Source organism: Gadus morhua, chromosome 22 (assembly GCF_902167405.1).
Source record: "Gadus morhua chromosome 22, gadMor3.0, whole genome shotgun sequence".
NCBI lineage: Eukaryota > Metazoa > Chordata > Actinopteri > Gadiformes > Gadidae > Gadus > Gadus morhua.
In genome coordinates, this window is record NC_044069.1 from 12,312,028 (window position 1) to 12,327,623 (window position 15,596).

The window sequence follows — 15,596 nt, forward strand, 5'->3', positions numbered from 1 at the left end:
GCCTAGTGTGGGTACACCGGAAACTTACTCTGTTTTTCATGCTTCAAGGCACTAACCCTGAATAGATATATAGCTAACACAAGGACAAGTAAGCTATACAAAGGTAATTCTAAACATTTTACAATTTACAGATATAAATATAGATATAGTTGTTGCAAAACTGCAGAGAGCAAAGATTCTGGAATGAATATGGAATGATTAACAGGTTTTTGTTATATACATGAGGTAGATGGAAATGACAGTTTATGCAATACAATAAAAGGCCAACAGCAGTGGATGGCAACTGACGGCCCGCGGGCCATAAATGGCCTGCCTGACATATCTGGTCCGCCAGATTGTTCAGAAGTTATATGCCTCATCCTTATTGTCCAACCGCTTATCAGGGATCGGGTCACGGGGGCAGCAGCTCCAGAAACCGTGAGTTCCTCACGGTTGGCTGAGCTTCTCATGTGTCTAAGGGAGGCGACAGCCACCCTCCTGAGAAAACCCATCTCGCCTGGCAAATTCAACGGTTTTGAATTTGAAAAAGATTTTTGACACATTTGTTCAGCTTGGTCCGAAGATCATAAATGGCAAGTTTCATGAAGATTGAAAACTTGAAAAAGATTGTTAAAACACATCTTCATTAATTACAGTGCCCCCTAGAGGTCAAAGGTCACCAAATTGAATGAGAGTCCCCATGATGATGTCATGGGTCTATGTACCAAGTTTGGTAAAGATATGTCAAAGAGCTGCTGAGGCTGTTGGCTGTCGCGACCAAACGGTTCTGAATTTGAAAAATCTATTCAATAAATCTAGCATGGCCTGAAGATCATCTGTGCCAAGTTTCGAGATGATTGGACAGCATTTGTGACAAGAGATGCATTTTGAAGGTTTTTGACATAAACCAAGATGGCGGAAAATCCATAATGGCGCAAAACGACAACAGGATGCTTTGAACTCGGCATGGACGAAGCATTCCAATGATTCCTTGTTTGTGAATATTGGTAGACTGGGTAGGCCCGCCCCTTCTGCCTGTGATTTGAGTTCGCCCTGCACAAGGGTCTGGAGAAGAGCAATACATTTCTTTCTGCTTCCGATACGTTTTTGCGGGAGCCAATCACCAAGCTGGCTTTTTCCCTTTGCGCGCTATTGGCTGGTTTAACACAATGACGACAGGGAAGCAACGGCAAGCAGCCAATCACGTACCGAGCAGCAATGAGGGGGGAAAGCAGAATATGACTCCATAAACTAATTTTGGTGGACAGACATAATTGGTTAGGTGGCTATTCGATGACCGTCTCAGTAATTTCACCTACAAAGAAAGCTATTGGCAAATGGTTTTCACAATGAAAATACATTGAATATTTTCCCTGATAAACAGGAAATACAAAGGATTTCATGTGTCACTCAATGATATAAAAACCAACTGTGTCTGTGTTTCCTTCTAAAGTCTCAACTCCAAATTTCTAGATCTCAAACTACAGAGCAGCTGAGCGGCCGTGAAGCAGGAGCCATGGCAGACACTCGGAAGACAGTGGTCAAGGTGCTGATCAGTGTAGAGAAGGTCACGTCCTTTGCCACCTCCATCATCCTCATCTGCGGCATCATCTCCCCCCTGGTGAGGTTTCTGCGCAAGGGCCTCCAGGAGGACGGGGCCCACGCCCTGGAAAAGGACTTCCAGGCACTGCACTGCAAGATGGGGAGCATCTCGGCCAAGAACCGGCAGTACCTGCAGAAGATCCGGATCGACGAGGTCAACGAGACCTTCGACAACCCCGAGGAGTTCATGAAGCACCAGTACGCCGCCTTGGGCAACATGGTGACCCGGGTGAAGAAGGACCCGGACGCCTCCGACCTCCACATGAGCACCTTCGAGAGGATAAACGAGCGGGACAAGGCGGACATAAGCCTGGACGTCCACTACCGTGGTGTGATGGGGAAGGGCTCCGTGTTCGGCCGGCCCCTCCTGCTGGTGTACTTGGAGCACTGCGGACACGACCGCACCGTGATGGAGCACCGCTGCTCCCACCTGCGCCTACTCTTCCACATGGGCCTCATCGCGCTCATGGCCTACACGGCGGTGACGGAGGACGACGAGGAGGAGGTGGCCCAGAAGTGGGCCAAGAGAGTGCAGGAGATCCAGAGCAGGATGGAGGAGGTGCTGAGTCATTGCAAGGAGGAGAGCCCGCCCTAGGTTCTGGGAGGGGAGGTCGGAGGGGAGATGGGAGATTGGTGGTGGGAGGTCGGAGGGGTGGGGGGAGGGGTGGGGGGAGGGATACGATATTGTCCATGTCAATACGGAAGCACTTCAGGTGGGGTGGGGTCACTTTACTCCCTGAATCCACTCTCGACCAATTCAAAGATATTTAATCATGCCGGGAATATTTTGGAGATTTATTTGTATAGTCAGGATGCCTGCCATATATGCTAATGTTTTTATTATTTTGGTTGACACATCGATGCTGTGTGGGATATTTTGTTTAAATGGAGACCATGCTTTTGTGTATTAGCTGCCTAAATAAATGCTGCTGTTATGCATCAAATGTTTCTTTTTAAAAGGTTTTTTACTTTTATGCTTTGATATTCTTTAATCATTTGGGGAGATGGGATAAAATAACGTACAAAATACCTATAGCATTTGCGCTATAAAAAGTCTACTATCAGTCAGTCATCATTAATTGGCCTAGTGTGGGTACACCGGAAACTTACTCTGTTTTTCATGCTTCAAGGCACTAACCCTGAATAGATATATAGCTAACACAAGGACAAGTAAGCTATACAAAGGTAATTCTAAACATTTTACAATTTACAGATATAAATATAGATATAGTTGTTGCAAAACTGCAGAGAGCAAAGATTCTGGAATGAATATGGAATGATTAACAGGTTTTTGTTATATGCATGAGGTAGATGGAAATGACAGTTTATGCAATACAATAAAAGGCCAACAGCAGTGGATGGCAACTGACGGCCCGCGGGCCATAAATGGCCTGCCTGACATATCTGGTCCGCCAGATTGTTCAGAAGTTATATGCCTCATCCTTATTGTCCAACCGCTTATCAGGGATCGGGTCACGGGGGCAGCAGCTCCAGAAGGGGGCACCAGACTTCCCCTTCCCGGGCCACATCGACCAACTCTGGCAAGGGGATACCGAGGCGTTCCAAGGCCAGTGTTGAGATATGATCTCTCCGCCTAGTCCTGGGTCTTCCCCGGGGTCTCCTCCCCACTGCTCGTACCTTGAACACCTCCCTTGGGAGGCGCCCAGTGGGCATCCTTACCTGATGCCTGAACCACCTCAACCGTCTCCCTTCTAAGCAGAGGAGCGGCTCTATTCTGAGTTCCTCACGGTTGGCTGAGCTTCTCATGTGTCTAAGGGAGGCGACAGCCACCCTCCTGAGAAAACCCATCTCGGCCAATTGTACCCGCGATCTCGTCCTTTCGGTCATAAACCACCCTTCATGACCACAGGTGAGGGTAGGAACGAAGATCAACTGGTAGATCGAGTAGGCCTAAAACACGACATAAGCCAAACCCACAACATACTTTTCATGAAGTTATTTTTCCTGAGAAACAGGACAGGTATCTGGTGATTAAGATTATATGAATGGATACAAAGAGTTTCATTCTGTGTAAGTGGGTGTGATCACAGTGTGTTGGCCCAAACATTTGTTTTATGTTGCGGGGAATTAAGATGTAAGTGGAGACGTGAACAGATGGTGGACTTACAGACTCCTCTTACATACATATTGATGCGTCTCATCAAAACAAATAATTGTAAGAGCACTGCTATCTGACCATATTTAATAATGCAATGTGGTTATGTCTATAAAAGGAGAAATCAAATACAAAAAATTAGTTTATCCTTCACGTTACTGTCAAGAATAGGCCTAAAATAATACAAAATACAACTTTATTAATCCCCCGTAGGAGAAATTTGTTTGTTGCAAAAACAGCCCAGACACAAACACAATCATCAGGCACTGTTGAACAGCCAAATGGCTGCCGGCACATAGGAGCACCTGAAGCGCTCCGTCTTGCACCTGGGGAACATGAACCTGTGGCTGAAGGTGCTCCTCATCTGCCACAGCTCAGCATGGAGGGGATGGGAGGGGTTGCCAAGGATGGACTTCAATTTGTCCCTCATCCTCCTCTCCACCACCACCTCCAGACTGTCCAGCTCTAGTCCCACAACAGAGCTGGCTTTCCTAACCAGCTTGTTGAGTCTGTTTGACTCCCCATCCTTGATGCCTCCTCCCCAGCACGCCCCAGCGAAGAACAGCGTGCTGGCTACCACAGACAGATAAAATGTCCTTAGCAGCCGGCCACACACGTCAAACGACCTGAGCCTCCTGAGGAAGAAGAGTGTGCTCTGACTCTTCCGGTAGAGGGCCTCTGTGTTGTCAGACCAGTCCAGTTTATTGTTGATGTGTACTCCAAGGAACTTATACAAATCCAATTTTTTTTGAAGCAGAATATGACTCCATAAACTAATTTAGGTGGAAAGGCATTATTGGTTAGGTGGCTATTTGATGACCGTCTCTGTGATTTCACTTACAATGAAAGCTATTGGCAAATGGTTATCACAATGAAAACACATTGAAGTTGCTTTCTAAGGGCTGGAATGGACTTGTTGCTAACAACGCATCCGCCTACGGATCAGGGATGCCATATGCATTCTGCGATCGTTTGGTGCGTTGATCGTCCATGTCGTCGCAAGGTAACACGACGAGGTAAAGGAAAGGTAACAACACTTCCAAAAAAAGTGTTTATCCTTCACGTTACGGTCAAGATTAGGCCTAAGTCCAAAGACACACCTACAACTACCCACTTATCAGTAACTTATTCTTCGTGATAAACAGGTAATTCAAAGGGTTTCATGCGTCCCTCAATGCTATAAAAGCAACTGTGTTTCCGTGATCCTTCTACATTCTCCACCCCACATTTCTTGATCTCAAACTACAGAGCAGCTGAGCGGCCGTGAAGCAGGAGCCATGGCAGACATTCAGAAGACAGCAGTCAAGGTGCTGATCTGTGTGGAGAAGGTCACGTCCTTTGCCTCCTCCGTCGACCCCATCTGCGGCATGATCCTTCCCCTGGTGAGGCTGCTGCGCAAGGGCCTCCAGGAGGACGAGGCCCACGCCCTGGAAAAGGACTTCCAGGCGCTGCACTGCAAGATGGAGGACATCTCGGCCAAGAACCGGCAGTGCCTGCAGCAGATCCGGATCGACGAGGTCAACGAAACCTGCGGCAAGTACGAGGAGGTCATCAAGCACCAGTACAAGGCCTTCGGCGACATGGTGACCCGGGTGAAGAAGAACCCGGACGCCGCCGACCACCACATGAGCACCTTCAAGGGGATCTACAAGCAGGACAAGGACGAACAGAGCCTGGCCGTCTACTACCGTGGTGTGATGGGGAAGGGCTCCGTGTTCGGCCGGCCCCTCCTACTGGTGTACTTGGAGCACTGCGGACACGACCGCACCGTGATGGAGCACCGCTGCTCCCACCTGCGCCTCCTCTTCCACATGGGCCTCATCGCGCTCATGGCCTACACGGCGCTGATTGAGGACGACGAGGAGGAGATGGTCCAGAAGTGGAAAAAGAGGATGGAGGAGATCCAGAGCAAGATGGAGGAGGTTCTGAGTCAATGCAAGGAGGCGAGCCCGCCCTAGGTTCTGGGAGGGGAGGACGGAGGGGAGATGGGAGATTGGTGGTGGGAGGTTGGGAGGGTGGGAGGGAGGAGGGGTGGTGGAGGGAAACAATATTGTCCATCTCAATATGGAAGCACTTCAGGTGGGGTGGGGTCACTTTACTCCCTGAATCCACTCTCGACCAATCCAAAGATATTGAATCATGCCGGGAATATTTTAGAGATTTATTTGTTTAGTCAGGATGCCTGCCATATATTCTAATGTTTTTGCTATCTTGGTTGACACATCGATGCTGTGTGGGATATTTTGTTTAAATGGAGACTTTTGCATTAGCTGCCTAAATAAACGCTGCTGTTATGCGTCAAATGTTTCTTTTTAAAGTTTTTTACTTTTACGCTTTGATATTCTTTAATCATTGCGGGAGATGGGAGGTTTAAAAACTCTGAACGGCACACCTTTACAGCACGTATTTAATAACAGTAGAATTGTTGATGGCTCTTAAAATAGATAATGTACAACATACCTATAGCATTTGCGCTATAAAAAGTATATTATCAGTCAGTCATCAGATAGATTGTGCCAAGTCTGTGTACACCGGCAGAAGTATAGATATTTTAATTTAACTCAGGTTTTTCCTACTTTAAGGAGCTAACCCAGAATAGACATGCAGAAAAAAACAAGGACAACTAAGCTAATAAAGGTATATCTAACCTTTTCACAATGTACCCGTAAAAATATAGACATAATTGATGCAACGCTGCAGAATGCAAAGAAGGTTGAATGAATATATAATGATTAAAAGGTTTCTTTATACACATGAGGCAGATCGAAATGACAGTTTATGCATAATCCATTTATACAATATAGGCCTACAGTACATACAGCGTACTTAGGTTTATATTGGTCAATGATATATTGGTCAAAAACGGTTTAAACTAGGAAATATAATTAATAATTTGTAATTTGTATAATTTGCGAAATGCAATATGTCCACCCCGCCGCCAGAGTAGGCTGTTATCAACACGAACACCCAACCGGACCCTCTTCAGTTTCCTTCTCCGTTCTGTCGGCAACACATTGAGCGATGAAGGCCTTTAGGCATACAAGAATAGTATAGTTTTTGGAGTAAAGTAAGGTCGATGGCGTCGTTTAACAATGGAATATATATTGAAATTATCTTTCGACTATCTTGTCCTGCATACCTTTGAGAATACACAACTTATAGGTAAGATGAAGGTGTTTATTTTTGGAAAGCGACTAGAGTCTGTTGACTGTTGTCCATGATGCAGCTCATTCGTTTATGAAAGCCTATGATATGATTCAACATAAGGACATCTTTCCAGACGAAAGTACAGACTTTTCTTTAGTTTATCTCGATATGTTAAACTTTGCGTTTAACTGTTGATGAAAATCAACAGGGCGATTAGTTTCCGGGGCGTGACTTAAGTACGAATAAACAATTCAGATCTGTTATAAAAATAGTTACATTTTTATTGTGCGGGGATAAAAGTCAACTTATTTCCCTATTAACGATATGGCTATATCGATTTCAGTTTTAAAATATAAGCTTTTTTACCTTTCCATCTATTTCTACGACCTGCTTCATAGTGATTCTCCTGTGTTGATGCGATCAACATATGTGGGGATACGCGTTGTGTCGTTTCTTTACTTATCTATCTCCTTTTCATCCACACATTTCTTGTTTCAGACATGCGCCTCCCTAGTCATTAATCGCTGTATAGGATGTACACAAGGCCCTGAGGTGAAGGCTACACCATGGGCAACCAGGACAACCTTGAAGAGGTGTTCGTTGCAGTCATTCGCCCGAAGAATCAAGTCAGCTTAAGTTCAAAGGAATACAGAGCAAAGTCATATGAGGTAAATTCACTGTTTCATCAGAGGGCATGCAGTTATAGAATATAAGTGAAGTCAGAAATGCCAACCCTAGATTGAATTATTCCAATAAGTGACTTGAATTAATGCTATCGTTTGAATTAATAATTAATGAAACTATAGAATTCATGTGTGCCTAATATTCCAGCTTGGCAGGAAGGAAAATAATGGAAGCAAATTCATCTTGACACGTATTTCATAAATCATCTGTTTCTCAAAGCAATTACGTACCAAATCCATATACAAAAACCTTAGAATAATACTGCAGTAGCAGTCTCCCAACTTCAAGGTAGCAGGCTGTGGCTTGACCTACCTCCGTGTTGTGTTATGTTCTTGTAAAGATCCTGTTGATAGAAGTACCACTGGAGGGGAAAGAAAAGAAGAGAAAGAAAGTTCTTCTAGCAGCAAAGATCCCTGCCGGGGGAGACAGAACAAGATCTATTTTGAATTATGTAGATGAGATGACCAAGACCATATCCAATAACCAAGGCCTCATAGGTGAGTTGGGTCCGATATAATCTTGGATCAAGCAGTCCCACTATGCTATAGCAGAGCTCATAGTGGGGATACCGCTCAGAGCATGTGCCGGAAACCAAAAACTGTAAAGATATTGGAGTAAAGATAACCAATTTGCAGCAGTTTCATTTCTTGTTTATATTAATTGACTCAATACAGGGAAGCGTGTGGTGCACATGAAGAAATTCACCCTCAATTCTGACAATGAAGGCAAAGAGGTCTCCCTCTTTATCGTGCCACTCGGTGTCAAAGGTAAGCGCCCAGTCCCCCCAATCCTCCCTGTCCCACATCTGATTTCACAGCAGTACTCTTATTCCAATTTGTGTGTGTGTGTGTGTGTGTGTGTGTGTGTGTGTGTGTGTGTGTGTGTGTGTGTGTGTGTGTGTGTGTGTGTGTGTGTGTGTGTGTGTGTGTGTGTGTGTGTGTGTGTGTGTGTGCAGACAACAGCAAGCCCTGCTACACGGCGGGGAGCCCCAGCTTCTACTGCCTTCAGGACATGATGAGGGTGTGCAGTGAGACCAGTGCCCACTTCTCCTCAGTCACCTCCAGGATGCTGCTGGCCTTAGACAAGTAATAATAATAATACATTTAATTTAGAGGCGCCTTTCAAGACACCCAAGGTCACCTTACAGAGCATATAGTCATCATACATTTTTTTAAAAAACAAACAAGACATTGTGTAAAAATAAATAAACATAAGCAATAAGAAATAAATAAAACAAAAACAAGTATGCACCTCCTCCGCAGCGACCATTGAGCCAACGCTGAGAGACAGACCAGAGCAGTTCACGGGATGGGTTTGAAGCCCCTTTCACACATAACTGTTGTTGTCCAGGGCCAATGTTCTTGTCATGTTTTTATCCAACTAATTTATGAGACGATTTATGCTTTTTAGTGACTACAAAGACAATACATTAAAGGGGACCTAAAAATGGCATGCTAAGAATGTTTATAACAACCTAAAACTGAAATGCTTTCAGCTCAGTTATAAAGAAATGTTGTGTGTTAGGTATTTTATGACGATGGACAACCCCTTTTTGTGCTGCATCCCACTCTTATAACTTGGACACCCCCATTGTTAATATGGCGGCCATGCAAATCGTGTACAGTCAATCACGCCATTGATAGACTGGTAGACACCTCAGGAACGCTGATATAGGGTTAGGATACATAGACAAAGCCCTAGGGCGCACATAACAACATGGTGGTACGATGAATCCAGGGTGCCGTCTCTTTCAACGACATCTTGAAGAAAGACGCCATTGACTCTCGGATTGATTGAGGAACAGGTGCAGTTTTTTCTTCTTTTAATACTCAAACTCATGACCGTTGCCCTCCTAGATGGCTGGCGGAGCAGCACACCGTACCCCACGCCATCCCGGCACTGTTCCGGCCGGCGCCGGTGGAGAGGGTGAAGACGACAGTCAGCAACCCGGCGTACGCCAGCGGGCCTGAGCGCGGGCCCAGCGAGGAGGAGGGGCTGCACATGGGCTACACCGCCCTGGAGGTCCGCAGCAAGATGATGTCGCTGGAGAAGGCGGACGTGTGCGTGTTGAACCCGCTCTACGGCTCGGACCTGCAGTACACCAACCGGGTGAGGGGGGGGGGATGGGGACGCAACAGAGGTTTACAGGCACAACGCCGGCTTGGTCTAGGCTAGTCCTGGTCTCCTGGTTTAGGCTCACAGTAGACCCAAGTTTACATGGAGCATCGCATGTGATTTTAGGGTTGAAGTTGTTGATGAGGCATTAACCCGGCTGGTGTTGTTGTTCCGCAGTACTTCCTTGTGGATTTTAAACCTGCTCTCTTTGATTTTATTTGTAGGTGGACAAAGTGATCATAAACCCTTACTTTGGACTTGGAGCTCCAGACTACTCCAAAATCCAGATTCCTAAAAGAGAAAAGTGGCAGCATGGACCTAACAGCGTTTCAGAAGACAAGTGAGAAACAAACTCATTTAAAACATGTCTTGTTGTCGGTTTTCTTCAGCCCTGCGAGCAGGAGCAAAATTGAAAATGTTAGACATAGCTTATTATTCTAAATGATTAATTTCTCGTCAACATACAATAATCTTCCCACTGCTTCATTAAGACCCTTATCTTTTTCCTGCTCTAAATCCATATGGCTTCACTGGAGAAAAATGGCGGGAGATTCTCATTGCAAGCTCATGTCTTATTCAACAAAAACGATTTTACAACGTGTGTTTAATCCTCCAACCACCGTGCTCCTGTCTGTGCTGTAGGGAGCGGCAGTGGGTGGACGACTTCCCCCTCCACCGCAGCGCCTGTGAGGGAGACACTGAGCTGCTCACCAAGCTCCTCGACAGCGGCTTCTCCGTCAAGCAGCTGGACAGCGACCACTGGGCGCCCATCCACTACGCCTGCTGGTCAGTCCTCAACCGGGCTAGGGTTAGGGTTGCACCTGCTGGTCTGTCCTCTTTATCCACCAGGCTGGGCTAGCTTAGCACCTGTTGGTCGGCCCTCTGGCTCCCCAGGCTAAATTAGCGTAGCACCTGTAGGTCAGTCCTCTGGCTCCACCAAGCTGGGCTAGCTTGGCACCTGTTGGTCAGTTCTCCGGCTCCACCAAGCTAGGCCAGCTTAGCACCTGTTAGTCAGTCCTCTGGCTCCACCATGCTAGGCTAGCTTAGCACCAGCTGGTCGGTCCTCTGGCTCAACCAGGCTAGGCTAGCGTAGCACCTGCTGGTCTGTCCTCTGGCTCCCAAGGCTAAACTAGCTTAAAACCTGTTGGTCGGTTTTTTGGACTCAAGGGTTGGCTGGACGAGCGTAGCACAAACAAACATGTGATGGCTATGTTTTTTTTTTGCATTGTTGTTTTGTCGGAATAAGCACAGGGTTATAAAGGCTTCAAGAAGCAAGCCGTCGCTTATATTTCTAGCATAGTAACAAGCTTCTGGTTGACGTTCTATGGGCATCGTAGTGGTTTACATAAGTGCTCCTAGATGGTCGTCAAGCACATATAACTTGTCATGCATAGTGGATCACGTTTTCCCACTCATCGTTTGGTGTTCATTCAGGCATGGCAAGGTGGAGGCCACCAGTCTGCTGCTGGAGAAGGGGAAGTGTAACCCCAACCTGCTCAACGGACAGCTCAGCTCCCCGCTGCACTTTGCAGCCCGCGGGGGACACTCTGAGATCGTCAAGCTCCTGCTGCAGCACTCTGAGATAGACCGGGTGAGCGGCACGGAGGACCAGCCGAGGCTTGGGTACCCTGGAGCATCATGGGTGTTTTTAGGAAAATGAAAAAAATAAGCCTTTTTGTTAACATTTTTGGTGCTTTTTACTTTCTTTTGTTTTTTTCAATGACACATGTAGGCTATTCCTTTATGTTATTTACTCTTTTCTGGTTCCCCAGCACATCGAGGACCAGCAGAAGCGCTCCCCCCTGCAGGTGTGTGAGGAGAACAAGCAGAACGAGTGGGAGGAGACGGTGAAGTTACTGCAGCAGGCCAGCACCAAACCTGTGGGTTCCTCTCTCTGCTATATCCTACCCAGAAAAAAACCAAACACCAATCGCAGTCGCTGATAGAAACATAAAAATATGCTGTGATCAGGTCCATTGAGTCGCGCGTTAAACCCCGGTGTTTCCACAGTACGAGAAGGTGCGCATCTACCGCATGGATGGCTCCTACCGCTCGGTGGAGCTGAAGCACGGCAACAACACCACGGTGCAGCAGATCATGGAGGGCATGCGCCTGTCGCAGGAGAGCCAGCAGTACTTCACCATCTGGATCTGCTCAGAGAACCTCAGTGAGTCTGCAAAATGGCAGAGGGCCGGCTACCATGTGTTGGGGGTTGATTTAGAGAACGGTGGTCATGGATAGGTCATGGATAGGATAATGTTGGGTTCCCAAACGTTGTCATACACTGACCCCACTCGTACAGGAACTTTTGGATCAGGAATTGGGACCAACCAAAGATTTGTACATTCTCAGTTGCATGTCAAAATAGTGTGATTCTTAACGTTTATTTATTGAGCCCAATGTACGTTGTTTATTGATACAGTATTGCCTTTTTCAAGTTTTCAACAGTCTAATGTTCAAATAAAATAGACAAGACATGGCTGCATTCATACAAAAATAATTATGGGATTCCAACCCATGGTTCAAAAGCATCAAGCTTGGGTGTTCCCAGCCAAAAGGCACTCGGTTCGATCCCCATGTTCACAGCCTGCCTAATTCCTGCTCATTAATAAATTGTATCTGTTTTCAATTTCCCTTGGGTTTAAAGGTTACAACGCTTCTTAACCAATCAGACCGATGGGCCGGTTGCTAACGTTTTGATTTCGGTGTCTAGTTACTCTCTAAAGGTCAACATACCAAACCAATCTAGATAAATGTGGTAAATGTGTATGTGTCTTTGTGGGTGTGCGTGCGTGTGCTCATGCGTGTGTTTTGTGTGCGTTTTGTGTGCTTACAGACTTGCAACTGAAGCCGTACCACAAGCCCCTGCAGCACCTGCGCATCTGGACAGAGATCGTGACGGACCTGACGGTGCTGGACCCCCAGAGGGAGAACCCCCAGCTGTTCCTGCGGAGGGACGTGAGGCTTCCCCTGGACGTGGAGAAGAAGGTACGGTCTGGTAGATATATGGCATGTGGGGTGAACAGCCTTGACCATCTAGAGGCCTTTCCTGTGCCTCAGAGACCGAACAGTCCAGACAGGCAACCCGGTGTTTGGACCCTCCTCTCCTTGTCCAGAATGCTTTCACAGATATGTTTTACAGGGTTAGGGTGTACATGTTTCCTGATATATATATATATATATATATATATATATATATATATATATATATATATATATAATTTCTTTTTATAGTATATTTGACTACCAACAAAGGTACTAAACTGTGAAAAAATAATACATGCAGATATAGAATGTAGATTTGGTTTATACTCCCTTGTGGATTTGTGTTAAATCAATAAATGAACAGTGCATTTGCATCAGGATGCATCATGGGATTATTCTTGGTTGTACTACATTTTGAGGTCTCAAGGGAGTTCTAGTAATGTAAAATCCTAAATGAACGTAAATAAAGCGGAACTTGGGGAAATGAAACACGTTTTTTTCACGTCTCACAGGAGAATCTCGGTGGTAGTTCCACCGAGACACCAATGTCTCTGCATATGAAAAATCCCTTCAAGATCACACAATTACCCAAACAGCATTGCTACCAACACAATAACTAGCAATACTATGCTCCAACACCAATATGGAGCTGGGTCATTTCAATGTGACATCGTGAGCCCTCGAGGCTGACGGGTGGACCTGACCTACTGTATGAGTGGGAGAGAACCACGTCTCGTTCCTCCTTCAACCTGGATTGTTCTTCTGTCTCAGGTGGAGGATCCACTGTCCATCCTGATCCTGTTCGACGAGGCCCGCCACTCTCTGCTCAAGGGCATGTTCCCCTCCCCGGACAGCAAGCTGATCACCCTGGCCAGCCTCCTGCTGCAGATCATCTACGGCAACTACGAGAGCAAGAAGCACAAGCAGGGCTTCCTCAAGTAAGAGCACTGATACAAGGCCGTGAGGGCACTGTGGGGTACTAAAGCCTAGAGGTCACTTCATTTGCTTGTGTTCTATTGGAAACAATAAAATAAAATGTTTTTATTATTATTAATGTTTTTGTCATCAACAGTGAAGAAAACCTCCGGTCTATAGTTCCAATGTCTAAAGTGAAAAGCAAGGCGTACCATTGGACCAACAGGATCCTTTACGAATACAAGGTACTTTTCACCGCCCGGCACGATAACCAAGGAAAAACCACACTGGTCAACATACGCACCCTATTTTCTTTATGAACCAACCGCCCCCCGCCCCTGTCCCCCCCCCCCCGGCAGGCCCTGAGCACCAGTGAGGGTGTGAGCAAGGAGATGCACCACCTACAGCGGCTCTTCCTGCAGAACTGCTGGGACGTCCCCACCTACGGGGCAGCCTTCTTCACAGGGCAGGTGTACACCAAGGCCAGCGCCAGCAACCACAAGGTCATCCGGGTGATGGTGGGCGTCAACACCAAGGGGCTGCACCTCATGAACATGGAGACCAAGGTGAGGAGGGGACGGCCCCTGGATGGGGTCGGGGCCCTGTCGACTGTTGGTCTCTGCTACGGGTAGTATCTCACTGTCTAAGAACAATTGAATAGGATTAGGATTATTTGTTGGACGATAAGAAATTGAAATCCATTTGAATTTCATATTCTGAAAATATTCCGTCCATCTGGATTGTGAAAAAGCCTCAAACATTGCTTTGCAACATGAAGATGCAAATCAAGAGATACGCCATTAAAATAGCGGGGATAAAACCAAAAGACTTTTGATCAAACATGGCGTCATAAGGGATGCGTCTATACCTGTGTGTTCAGATCCCTACACTTCAATAGTGTCGGGCCGCTTGTGCTTAAGTCGTCTCTCTCTGTCTGTTCACAGGTGCTTCTCATCAGCCTGGAGTACGGGGGGTTCATGTGGCAGCTGGGCCAGGCAGACCTATACTTCCAGATCCACAGCGTGGAGAACAAGATGAACATCATCGTCCACACAAAACAGGTGCCCCCTTTTGATGCTCCTCTCACAAGTTCTGCTTTTGAGTTGCATCATAAATGTGTAGAATGTTGGTGTATTTTAGTGTCTATGTAAGTATCTGGATTAATGAAATGACTCAAAACGACTGAAGGTTGATTTTATGATACTTCTTCTTTTTTGTTACTGTTAAAGTGTTAATTTCCTTTAATAGTTAACATTTCTAGCTTGGATCTGTGAAATAGTGTCTCAAGAAGGCATACTGTAGGTTTTAGTATGAGAACAGTTTTTGCCTGACTCATAGCAAACTGATGGTGGTTGTTTTTTCTTACCTAAAGGCCGGCCTTATTGTGAAACTTCTCATGAAGCTCAGTGGACAGATGACTCCAAATGACAAGAGCCTTTCGGACAAGTATGCCTATGGTTGAACTATAGGGAACGACATTCCCCTGGTTGCTATGGACCAACTGGTCATTGTGTGTGTGAAATAGGCCCATCCTATATACAGTGTGTGTGTTTTGGCTGTGCTTGAGTTGTGTGCTCTGAATTGATGTGCTTGTTATGTAAAATGTCATGTAAATATGATTATTTAATGGTTAATTTTTTTATTTTGTTATGATTTATATATATGGTATGTACTAAACATAAATATTATTTTGCTGAAGTCTCTTGTTCTCTTTTCTTTATTTGTTAACATCCTGGCTGACTTTTATGACTAAAGTTATATGAAGTTCTTATGTCTATAATTGAAAGAATTAAAAAACAATTGAATAGCACGTATCACAGTAACCACAAGAGGAAAGTGTAACCGAGGTGTCTGCCTTCTGTGTAGCTTGTGGTAATGCAACATCCTTTCGAGTGCTAAGCATTACTTTGAGCTTTGTCAGCCACCAAGCTTAAATTAGAGAAATGCCAATTATAGCACCAATATATATATCCACATCGTGAATTGGTGGTTGTTAATAACGCATTTCAGATTATTTAAAAATGTAATCTGCACAAAAAAATTGAAATCAACT

The 15,596-nt window shown here is 45.7% G+C and overlaps 3 protein-coding genes across 4 annotated transcripts; all 3 read left to right on the forward strand.

Moving 5' to 3' along the window:
• The first annotated feature begins 55 nt into the window (after positions 1–55).
• On the forward strand, positions 56–2,540 carry LOC115536231 (protein rapunzel-like). The gene has a single exon (XM_030347994.1). The coding sequence runs from the start codon at positions 1,496–1,498 to the stop codon at positions 2,174–2,176; it is 681 nt and encodes a 226-aa protein (XP_030203854.1). The 5' UTR covers positions 56–1,495; the 3' UTR covers positions 2,177–2,540.
• Positions 2,541–4,926: 2,386 nt separating this feature from the next.
• Positions 4,927–5,707, forward strand: LOC115536243 (protein rapunzel). The gene has a single exon (XM_030348006.1). It carries the CDS (start codon positions 4,975–4,977, stop codon positions 5,653–5,655), a length of 681 nt encoding a protein of 226 aa, XP_030203866.1. The 5' UTR covers positions 4,927–4,974; the 3' UTR covers positions 5,656–5,707.
• A 951-nt stretch (positions 5,708–6,658) lies between these two features.
• On the forward strand, positions 6,659–15,241 carry krit1 (KRIT1 ankyrin repeat containing). 2 transcript variants are annotated; one of them, XM_030348004.1, is made up of 17 exons: positions 6,659–6,859; positions 7,343–7,512; positions 7,869–8,025; positions 8,203–8,295; positions 8,484–8,613; positions 9,385–9,637; positions 9,868–9,983; positions 10,286–10,429; positions 11,078–11,234; positions 11,416–11,523; positions 11,654–11,810; positions 12,480–12,631; positions 13,400–13,566; positions 13,701–13,788; positions 13,903–14,109; positions 14,488–14,604; positions 14,916–15,241. In XM_030348004.1, exons 2-17 carry the CDS (start codon positions 7,411–7,413, stop codon positions 15,003–15,005), a joined length of 2,238 nt encoding a protein of 745 aa, XP_030203864.1. In that variant the 5' UTR covers positions 6,659–6,859; positions 7,343–7,410; the 3' UTR covers positions 15,006–15,241. The 2 variants fall into 2 exon arrangements, with proteins under 2 accessions (XP_030203864.1, XP_030203865.1); XM_030348005.1 differs by lacking the exon at positions 7,343–7,512 and having other exon boundaries at positions 6,665–6,859; positions 14,916–15,176.
• Positions 15,242–15,596: the final 355 nt, after the last annotated feature.

Coding starts and splice junctions, on each gene's coding strand:
- LOC115536231 (XM_030347994.1), top strand. CDS start 1,496: ATGGCAGACACTCGGAAGACAGTGGTCAAGGTGCTGATCAGTGTAGAG.
- LOC115536243 (XM_030348006.1), top strand. CDS start 4,975: ATGGCAGACATTCAGAAGACAGCAGTCAAGGTGCTGATCTGTGTGGAG.
- krit1 (XM_030348004.1), top strand. CDS start 7,411: ATGGGCAACCAGGACAACCTTGAAGAGGTGTTCGTTGCAGTCATTCGC. Junction 9,638..9,867: donor ACCTGCAGTACACCAACCGG/GTGAGGGGGGGG, acceptor TTTTATTTGTAG/GTGGACAAAGTGATCATAAA. Junction 14,605..14,915: donor TCATCGTCCACACAAAACAG/GTGCCCCCTTTT, acceptor TCTTACCTAAAG/GCCGGCCTTATTGTGAAACT.